This window comes from Colias croceus, chromosome 16 (assembly GCF_905220415.1).
Source record: "Colias croceus chromosome 16, ilColCroc2.1".
Lineage (NCBI taxonomy): Eukaryota > Metazoa > Arthropoda > Insecta > Lepidoptera > Pieridae > Colias > Colias croceus.
This window is the reverse complement of record NC_059552.1, coordinates 5,815,166-5,826,626: the sequence shown is the minus strand read 5'-3', so window position 1 is coordinate 5,826,626 and position 11,461 is coordinate 5,815,166. Positions and strand designations below refer to the sequence as shown.

At 30.6% G+C, this 11,461-nt stretch overlaps 1 protein-coding gene across 1 annotated transcript; it reads left to right on the top strand.

Moving 5' to 3' along the window:
* The first annotated feature begins 8,417 nt into the window (after window positions 1-8,417).
* Window positions 8,418-11,244, top strand: LOC123698564. The gene is made up of 6 exons (XM_045645242.1): window positions 8,418-8,871; window positions 9,597-9,906; window positions 9,980-10,076; window positions 10,146-10,256; window positions 10,372-10,545; window positions 11,188-11,244. Exons 1-6 carry the CDS (start codon window positions 8,418-8,420, stop codon window positions 11,242-11,244), a joined length of 1,203 nt encoding a protein of 400 aa, XP_045501198.1.
* The last annotated feature ends 217 nt before the right edge of the window (window positions 11,245-11,461 follow it).

Sequence of the window (11,461 nt, the reverse complement as noted above, 5' to 3'; positions counted from 1 at the left end):
TACATTAGATCCTATTCGAAGATATATACGAGGGAGGGCTGCTCTTGTGAGTGACGAGTTCGTCGGGATTACTATCTACATTATTAGCTGTAATCATTTTCTAGTATGAGACGAAAATAAAATCTTAGACCATTTCAAATTGTGGTTACATGTGAAAATATGTTTAGATGAAATTGATGTCAACTGCGCGTTGGAGAATTGAATTGTTATTTTGACTATAAACTGAATTAAAATGGGTGCCACTTATACTTTTTACTTGTGAACAAAACTATATTGAATATGTCCATGTCTATGTCTATGAAAGGATAAGAAATAAACGATATATTATAAAAAAATATTAACGGCAAAAGTGTTACAATAAATTAATTTTATTAAAAATCATTCAAATCAGTGATGTGGTTGGTTTAGTTGTGAAAGAGGCAACAGGTTGACAGACTGATATTTCATTGATAACATAATAGCTCATTTCACAACCTGAAATTGTTCCTGTTCTTTTTCTTAATATAAAATAAGTTTTTTTATTTAATTTTAACGAAGCAATGTAAAGTAACTTAATAAACGAGACATTCCCGCTGTGATAATATTGTTAGAATTTCAGCATAGGTATATGTTATGAGATCCTAGACTGAATACCAATAATAATTTATATGATATTTCAGTTCATTCGGTGTCTTTGTTGCTAAAAATAGATAATTATGCATTGAAGATAATTGTACTATAAAGTTCTATTTACGTTATCTGCGTAGGTATTCTTGATTCTGCTAATTTACAATATTTGCGTTATTTTTATAAAGAATCTAATAATATTATAGCCAGCTTAAGATTAAAAATATGCAAGTTAATGCTGCGGGTTTAAATACTACATTACATTTTAACAATTTTCACCTGTCTTCGCTTGAACGTATCATGATGAAACACTATTTTCAATTACTTTGTACTATTGTATAAAATCAAAAATAACAATTGTACGATCGTGAGATACGGCCTCTTTATATTGTTTATCTCGCGTATGACAAATATAAAGAGACATGTTATCACTTATTTAACGCTTTTCAAAATAGAAGCTCATGTATAGACTCCATAATTAAGCAATGTAGTGAACTGAACTTCTACAAATCTTAAAAACAGATCTGTTACAGTAAAATTTGTACGTTTATTGCCTATCGTAGAGTCGACGTGAAGTTTAAAATAAGTCTCATTAGCTGGCACCTGGAACGTGTGGTCGTACTAGGACCGAGTGCTGACAAGCTTCTCATTTGTATGCAAAATACTGGTTATATGTTCGTTACTGCCCCTAATGACTGCTACTACACACTTACAGTGTTTCTTTTTATCTTAGTACCAATAAGGGTGCTACGTTTATAAAACATATGTTTTGATAGCTTTTTATTCCCCACATTTATCGTATTGTATTTATTGCAGTGCAGTGTATATTTTTGTTTTAATAGATGTAGATAATTCCATGTTCAAGTTCCGAAACGAAAATAGAGTTTCGTAGCTGGGATTTCGAGTAAAACCTACCTGCCTATTAAATTACCTTAATAAATTTTAACAGAAACGACAGTATTAGTCCTGTTAAAATCTAGCACGGCAATATTAGTGAAAAAAAATTCGGCTTAAAAAGTTTATATTATCTACTAACGTGATATAAAGTCTTTCCACGCATCAGTTTTCAATAGAATAGAGGTAATATTAATGTAAACGTATATTTTTATTTTATTTATTTATACCGAAATGAATAAAACAATACATAATTACCATGAACAAACGTTAAAATATAACCTCTCATTTGCGTACCTCAGAAAGAAAATTAAAGTAGTTCGTAGCATTTTTCTTATTCTCGCCACTCATAAATTAATGTCTGTCTACTTTGCGGGCTTTCGAGAGTCATACTAATTGCTCGCGACTCCGCCTAACTAGATCTTTGAAAATAATGAATATTTGAATCTGACTTTTGGACCGAGCTTTGTATTAATTTGTTCGTTTCCAAATTAAATGATGTTAAGAGTTTATTCAGTGTAAAAGAAGCTGTAAGCTATAACCTCATTATTTTTGAGGAACCTAGGTGTTTTGTAGCTTATAGTAAAAGTAGTACAAGTCGAGCTCTATTTCATTATCATTTTCTCTGTAACAAGTATTTAAGATATATTTCAATTGCCTTTTTCTTAAGTAAATCTGAATTCTGAAGTCTGTGTTAGCTCCACGATCACCACACAACTTTCTCGACTTTGCATTTTTGGATTCACGTCTGGTTTGAAGTACCTTTTCCAAGGTTGTTACTTTGGAATAGAAATAGATAAGCTTTTTAACTCCGTCTTTGGTCATACAATACAATTTGGTATCATAAAATTTTACCAATATTATATTATATTTATTTTAAGAGCAAAATTTTAATTTAGAAATGAAAGTAGTTATTAAGAAGGCAACATACAAAAGATATTAAAAGTAAGTAAAGCATAATTTGAAAATGCAAATGTAAAATGAAACTTTTTACTATCATACGTTTTCATTCTATATCTATCTAGAGATGCATACAAATTAGGCAACTATTGACTAGGTAGATAGAACGCAGCGAGAGCGGATATTTGACGCTCTAAAGTAAACTGAACGTGAATTGGATTCGAGTCTCCGCGTGTGGGCTATGAATGTTGAAATTTACAATGAGAACATCGAAAATTACTTCTGTGAGTGACGCAGTTGAAATGAACGAGGCACCGTAATAAATTTAGAGCCAGTTTAATTGCGTACGAAGGCTTGGGAACTCGATGATTACAATTGTTATTAGTTGTTAACACAATTTATGCCATTTAAGTTAAATTTGATAGAAATGTATTAACTAATTAAATGCTATAATTTTTATTATAAATTTAAAAATTCTGTAACAATTAACAATTTATTTATCATACTTGTATGGATAATAATTAATATTCAATTTATAATTGAAGCAATTTAATTTCAATTTGGAAGATAGACTGCGCAAAATAATACCGACTACATTTTAAATTTGTTACCGTAAAATATTTTACAACATAATTTAAAATGAAAGCTTCTTCATCTAACTTAAAAATTATTAAGAAGACGACAGAAAAACATTTTTTTTCGTCTATAAAAATTACAATTGTGAAAAATATAGTTTTAGAAATAGTCTCATTAAAAAAAATTAACACATGTTTAAATGATTGTTCCTAATTTCATCCTTTGTTCATTATTAACATGGATGTAGGTACCTAATCCATGTCACACACCAACTTCAGAATGTAAATAATATATGCCTTCTCGAGCCATCTTTGGCGGCACTTAACCTGGTTGGACATTGAGTGATGTGGTGCTAATTGTTGGGCAGGACCTTTTATCCACAAAATGTATTATGTATTCTCTGTCTTACATAGACTCGATAGAGCAAAGTGTATAAATTAACCTACGTGCGAGGCTATTATGTTTTATGACCAGTCATGTTTCAATACAAGGAGTATGTAAAAAATAAATGACGAAAATATATTATTCATAAATTTTAAACACGTGTTAAAATTTTTATGGAGCGAAGTTCAAGTCGTGTATTTGAATAATTTCGTTTCCTATCTTGTATGAGTTGTGAGTTTACTTTACCAGTCAATATAGTGAAAACATAGTACAGTACTCCAAAATTAATAATGCGCATGCAAATCTTCGCTAATTGTCGTATTTCCAAAATGTATTTCATTTGACTAAACAAATTTTACTAAATTATGCATGAAGAAAATGCATTTAACAACTCTATATACATATCGTCTTCGGACGTTCCGGGAATATGACAGTTACCGAACTGTGACAAAGATTTCTATGCGCATTATCACTTTTGGAGTACTGTAGAATATTTTCTGGGTGCAGCAGTTATGAAGTTTAAAAAATGTAATATAAACAACAAGTATATTTGGATTTTATATTATACTAGCTTCCGCCCACGACGTTGTTCGTGCATCCCCGTTTTTCCCGTTCCCGCAAGAATTTCGGGAAATCCTTTCTTAGGGGACGCCTACGTTATGACATCTACCTGCATGCTAAATTTCAGCCCGATACGTCCAGCGGTTTGGGCTGTGCGTTGATAGATCACTATATCAGTCACCTTTGAGTTTTATATATATAGATACCTGTAAGTAGGTACAATTTTTGTATTACAAGTGTCATGATAAATTATCGTAAAGTTTGATAGACGTATAAGAAAATAATAAAGCCTGGCACATTTTCTCAGTAAAGCTTGCTACGTAGAAATACATATATTCACATTGAAATTTTATTACTTTGAGTGCATTTACAGAAAATATCGAAAGGGCACTTACCATTTTAAATGCATTTTTAATGCAAAAATCACAAATGGTAAGCTTCAATAAATCCTACCGCGTATATAAAATGAATTACTCCCGTAGATCTTTTCGCCAAAAGTTCTAAGTCAACAATCGCGATCTATTCGGAATTATTGACGTTGAGAAAAATAAATTTATATAAATAATATAAGTTTCTAGACATGAGAGAAATCAAATAAATACACAATTTCGTATAGTGGTCTCTTACATGCTGCGTCGCGTCGTTGATATTCCCTGTGCTAAGGTATTTCTTATCAGTCGCAATGGATTTTCAACTACACATTTTATCCTGAAGATTTATCTTCTGATTCTATTAAACTTTATTTGTGAATGCAAATAGGAATAGTTATATATTCTTATGAGCTGTCTATTTGAGTACTTTTTTGAAGTTCTATTGATAAATAAATCTTTTATTTGTACACTATGTATTGTTAGAATTGCAATCACAACAAATAATCTGGCATCATCTCTTCATCGAATTGCAAGCTGAAATGAAGCTATTGCATGAAGCATTAGCTTCATTTCAGGTTGCAATTCGATTAACATTAGTACAGAAATGGATCAATTTGTAACTGAAAATAATAATAATTAATCCACCAGTATAAAATTAAATATTAAAACAATTCGACCACAATGTTTACGTTTTCTTTTCACGCCTTTCGTTATAATTCATCAATCATAATGTAATGTGCAGCGCAAATGCACTAAAAGGATTTTGAATTTTCAACCCGCCAGCTGCCTGGTACCAGAGAGAAGCGAAAATTTGTCACATGTGCCATGCCGTCGTGGGCTGTCGAGCGGCAGAACACAGTTTGTCTAAAATAGAATACAGCACTATTTAAATTTAAATATTCCCGTAGAGCATTGCATAATTTTTCGTTATGGAAATGCAATATCCAGAAGCGAGTTTATCTTGATTTTGATGTGGTCTTTTTAATTCACGTTATTTTTGAATTTCCTATACCTATTTTGAACAAAGTCGTTATACTTTAATAAAATTATGCAAAATGCAATTGAGAATGAAACTGAATGGAAATCTAATTAAAATAACTGAGACGAGCATTAAATACAGAGCAGTTACAATAATTGAATAGTCACTATTAGAACTACAGCTAAGTTTCAGTTTAAGTAAGTTTCAAAGGCAACACAAAGTCTTATTAGTTCGCTCCGATATCGAGTGTCTGCTTCCAAATCCTCTGTGAGGTTGAAACGCGGTGAATGATAAATAACTGACAAAACTTCGAGATGGTTGATAGATTAATAATGTCAAGAGTAGGTATGGAGTTTTGTTGTTACTAACCCTTTATGGAATTAAGTAAGTTCTGTTTAAATATGAATAGATTGAAGAATGTAAAAAAAAATGTATTTTAGAAAAGAAGGCTGTTATATAAGCTTGAATAAATATATAATACAATATTGGTAACGACGAATCCTATAGTAACAAACAACTTAAATCTATTTATTATATGTAAAATGAATTTCTTATTCATACAATTTGGTTGACACCGACCAGCAACTTTGATAAAACATTTAAAATGTTATAACTTACTTTGCATGGTGAGGAAGTCTCTATGAAATATAAATATAAAAAATGTGAAATGCAACCAACTTACGAGTTTGTTTGTATCTCTCTGTATCAAGATAAAAAAAAAAATAACCTTAATTAGTAACTGTCAGGAGAGTAGACCAAACATAATAAAAATTCTAAGAATCCTCGGATATTGCTGTCTGTGTATTTTTATCAGAAGCAAATTTTGAATTTAGCTGCCAAAAATTAGTTTGTAAACGTATGCAAGTATGTACCTACTTTTTAGACTATAATATTTTTAGCCCATATATAATATATAATATACTTGAAGACCTTGACCATGGTTATTCAGTGCAAAAGTCTTTTGGAGATAAGAAGATTTTTCCCAAACGGTGTTTTCATATAAACAAATATTTATCCAGGTAATAATTGGCAACATTGTTATTATCATGTTTACAGATTTGTAGGAAATGGAATACCTATCTCTTATCCAATTACTACGTAAAATTTTCTCGTCTTTTTTGTTTATTGAATTTGTTGAAGACTCGAATTAGTCTAAATATGTGCTTGAATAGTTTTACGTTATATTTAAATGAAATAGGTTTCTATTGTATTAAAAAAAGATGAAAAGATGTGATTGCATGTTGCCAAAATTTATTGCGATTGTATGTCTTTCTGGAATAGATAAGAAATATCAGTTTTAATTAGCATTGCATTAAACATGGTAGCAGTGATATCTAATTAAGCCTGTTTATAGGAATCAGATATAAAAAGACTAGTCCTACTCTACCAACGAAAGGCAAAGAGCTACAAAAATAAAACAAAGAAACAAAAAATGCCTAACTAATTGTACCACAAATATTGAGATCTCAGTACAATTAAACTCAAAGTAAAGTTTAAACAGTCCTATTAAAAAATATAGTAAATATTTTTCTATCCAACTGATTTAAGGAAAATAAATATAATTTAAGATTAAATTTATAAGTTTAACGTAAACTTTACCATAGCACTCTAATTACACTGAGATCAAAGTTATAATAATATATATTGAAGGGGGCGCTTAATTGGAATCCTCTCACAAAAATTGTTTAGAGAGCATTGCGAGTTGGCTCCGCTACCGGGGGAAGGTTGGCCCGCGGCCAGCGAGCTCCGTGCGGTCCTGAAATGAGACAAATTGTAATATCGAATATTTACAACGAGAAATATTATATGCTACTTCTTTAGATTATGAGTAAACTGAGATTTCATAAATTGTGATACTCGAAATTCCAGATGCTTAATTTAAAAATTTATTATACTACCTACAGTGAGAATATGAAAAATTTTTTTTGTCTTAAGTATACGAAATTGCTTTATTGCTATAACAAGCTAATAATGAAGAAAAATCTCTATTATGGTAAAATGTAGGTATAACTAATAATTAAGTCCTGAACTAATAACTATATTCTTGTTCGGTAAATTTCTGAGCTTCGTTTTAATAAAATTCGTTGTTTGTTGTGAAGTGTAAGTACTATATTATACAATTAGTACATTTATTATTCAGTGAGATTGAGTTATCAAAACAGTGATAAATAATTAGAACAGCTGCCGCAACAGTGAGCGATAGGTACAAAAGTTTCCTCTTTCGAGGGGGCCAAAAGTAATTTAACTTGATAAAAGTACTATTTGCTAAACTAGTGTGTTTTACCGTAGCCGGTGCCGCTAATAAAACATTCAGTTATTCACGCTGTAGTTTCACAGCTTGATATCATTACGAGCTATTTCACAAATTAGAAAAGTTTTAAACGACTCATATATTTAGGGATAAATATATAAAGGTAAAAACCTTTAAAGGTGTAGGTACTCTACTTTGGTGCTACGGATAATTCATTCGTAGCTTTATTGGATATTTAGATTTGTTTATTATATTAATTCATACAATTTGGGCAAGTATACTAAAATTTAATAAATATATAAAATAAAAAACTTGACTGTTTATATTATAATCCATTAGGGTTAAGTGAAGGTATATAGTCAGATAATTTAAATACGAGAATAATTGAATAAATCATTACTTCTTAAAATAGCAACCTTTTAGTGCGCTATTTCGTGTACATAATGAATAGTAGATAATGCTTTTAGAAATTAAAGATTTTAACGGATTTTAAACGCGATTTATTCATTACATTATTATCCCGACTTTTCGCTTACTTTGCAGCGAGCGTGATCACAGGGAGACTGAAATTCCTCTCCGCTCCGTCAAGTTTAAAATCCGTTAAAATCATAAAGTTTCTAAATGTACAATATACTCGCATAAACTCAAACACTAGAAAATACTATAAAATATTTTTATGGTAAGAAAATATAATAAAACATTTTTTAAATAGAGCCAACTCGATATTATAACTTAATACAATGCTGAATTGTATTTAAAAATCTATTAGAGCAAACTTTACACTAACTTACTTAACTTCTAACAACTAAATTGACTTTTAAAACAAATTTCTAATAATAATTACTGCCAGACACCATTTTGTTATTTGAAAGAAGTCTATTCACACGTACCTACCATGAAGAATTATTATATACTTAAAACATTTTGTAGGAAAATATTCCTCGTGGGTTCTGGGAATTTTTGGTATGAGAATGGGGAAATAGGAGATGATTCCGTTATTTACTATAGACTGTTTACTCTAATGTTATTCCTAGCATATGGTTCTATGACGGCATTAGAGATAATGGCGGCTTTAGTTGGCGACTTTCCGGAAGATGAAAAAAGTGATTCAATAACATTTTCTGTTAGTCACGCAATTGTGATGATAAAAATTTTCTCTGTATTACTTAATAAAAATTTGATAAAGAAGTTGATGTACGACATGATACGAGTATGTGAGTTACACGAGAAAGATTCTCTTATGGCAGAAAAATACAGAATAATGAAGATAAACATTATAGCGTATACTGGTACGGTATATGGCTCGGCTGCTTGTTTTGTGTTTGAAGGATTACGAAAAGTATACGAAGGTAAGCCTTTCAATCCAAGTTTTTATTGATATAAAATTATCTAGTTATATAAGTTATATAGTTTGACGACGCGGTTGGCGCAGTGGTAAAGTAACTGCCTACTGAGCCGACGGTCCCGGGTTCGATCCCCGGTCAGGGCAAATATTTGTGTGATGAACTCAATTATTTGTTCTTGGGTCTGGGTGTTATTATCTATATATCTATTTTTTAAATACATATTATATTTATCGTCGCCTAGTTCCCACAACACAAGCCTTAATTGAGCTTACTGTGGGACTAGATCGATTTGTGTAATAATGTCCTATAATATTTATATTTATGTTTTAAATATTTATATCTGGTATTCGTAGAAGGTACCGTTCTATTCAAGTAAAAGAAAAAATAAGAAGTAATAGCAAATTGAGAACCTCCTATTCCTATCCTTTTTTGAAATGTTTTTTTCCTTTTTTGTTATTGTTAGTTTTGATTCTACATTCAAAATCCAACTAGTGTTTCGTTGCATCAATCGTCTTATTGCAGATTGCTACTGCGGTCAAAATCACATACATTGTGAATTCGGGTTATTTCAGAAAAAATTCTGCAGGAACATTTCGAAATTTTGTGCTGTGTTTGAAATGAAAACAATTCTAGTGCATCTCTTGATTCATAAAGCGAAATAACACTACCTAGTAGGTACTGGCGTAACGATAATAATAATTGTAGTAGTTATTATTTTTTAATTTTAGGATCCCACTTTGTCACTGTCGTCACATATTATCCAACATTTACCGATAACTCAGTGATGGCAAACATAATCAGAATATTAACTACTATTACCCTATTCGTGATGTTGATGAGCATGATAATAACTGTAGACGGCTTTACAATGGCTAATCTGATAATGTATAAGTACAAGTTTATTACATTGAGACATTATTTTGAAGACTTACGAGATGAGGTAGAAAGGATCTGTGAAATGGGCAATTCTGAGATGGCGGCGGAAAAGTTGAGAAATGGACTTATAGAAGGCATTATTATGCATAAGGAACTTTTGAGGTATTCAAAGTGTCGCAATTTATAGAACAGTTTGTGTTAATTTACTTGGTTAGTCATTACTTTTTTTAAACAGGTTAGGAAAGGAAATTGTTAAAGCCTTTGGTAATGTAATGGCATGCCAGCTATGCCAGAGCTCAGGATCTGCTGTGTCACTTTTGCTTCAAATTGCGGTAAGGTTTTTAAAAAGTGTTTTGTAAATTAATAAATAATAATGAAAATACATAATCATTTCTGTGTAGGTTTCAGAAGATTTAACATTTGTTGCAAGTCTCAAGATAATTTTCTTTGTCGCTGCTTTATTTTTGTTGCTCGGTCTTTTCCTATGTAATGCAGGAGAGATAACGTATCAGGTAAGAAAGATATCTATCTTTATCTATCTAATATTATATCATTATAAATGATGGATTTATTTTAAAATTTAAATAAATTATATGCAAATAAGAAATATTTATTTTAATTTTGTAGGCGTCGTTGCTATCAGACTCAATTTTCTATTGTGGCTGGCATCTCTTTCCCGCACACTTGCCGCGAGGTTGTCATCTCCGCAAGATTGTCTCGATCGCATGTGTTCAAGCACAGCGTCCTCCGATAATGAAAGCTTTTAAAATGCTAGAACTAACGTATGCGACGTTTCTTTTGGTGAGTATGCACATTTGAAGAACAACTTTTAAATATTAAGTTTTAAGTATTCCCGTAGACCTGGGATTCTATTTTATTTGAAAACAAAGCACGCTTTGATTGCCATGTCTCATAATTCTGAACCCAAAGAAACCTTTATTGAATTTTTATTTGTGTGTTGCTTCTCAGCTCAAATTATTTTTATTCTTTTATGAAGCCGAAATGAATTGAGAGCGCATCGTTAGTGGGGACAATACAAATATTAATTCATCCAAAAATATTTTATTGGGCAAACATTAATTCTTTTAATTGTTTGCCTATTGGTAAGAAATATTGCTGATTGAGGTTCGTTGGAAAAATAAACCTAGAGCATGTCAATCCGAACCAATTTCTCCGTATTTTGATACAAAGATACCAAACATATTAAGATACCAAACAAATTAAGTCAAACAATTTTAATATAAATGATTTAAAAAAAATTACTTTATGCAGCTATGGAAAATATGCTCAGTAAATGAACTGTGCTCTTATTTTAAATTCACGTTTTTGGGAATATATTTTAAAACGCATGTCTGCTTTATGAATAATATTATTATCATTTAGAAATGTTTCTAGCATTTTATAATGAGTGTTTATATTATTGTGTTGGTATCTCTTTTACAGGTCGTTAGAGGAACGTATTCAGTTTTCGCATTATTTTATGCACATCAAGAAAAGTAAAAGGGTGTTATAAAACTACATTTTCGACAGACATGTAATGAGAATGTGGCATTGGGGCTTATGATTAATTAATGCAATAAACATAAGTTTAACTAGTAGAACGAACTGTTTTATTTCTAGTCTTAATATTGAATTTCAATTTCTTTGTTTTAATAAAATGCAGTTTTGTCAATTAGTCCCTACATTTTTTTAATTGGTTCCACATGATAACTTAACT

What these genes read in the sequence shown, in the direction of transcription:
- LOC123698564 (XM_045645242.1), top strand. Translation starts at nt 8,418, where the DNA reads ATGAAGAATTATTATATACTTAAAACATTTTGTAGGAAAATATTCCTC. An exon ending in ATGCATAAGGAACTTTTGAG is followed by an intron (nt 9,907 to 9,979) that starts GTATTCAAAGTG and finishes TTTTTTAAACAG; the next exon opens with GTTAGGAAAGGAAATTGTTA. An exon ending in CAGGAGAGATAACGTATCAG is followed by an intron (nt 10,257 to 10,371) that starts GTAAGAAAGATA and finishes TTAATTTTGTAG; the next exon opens with GCGTCGTTGCTATCAGACTC.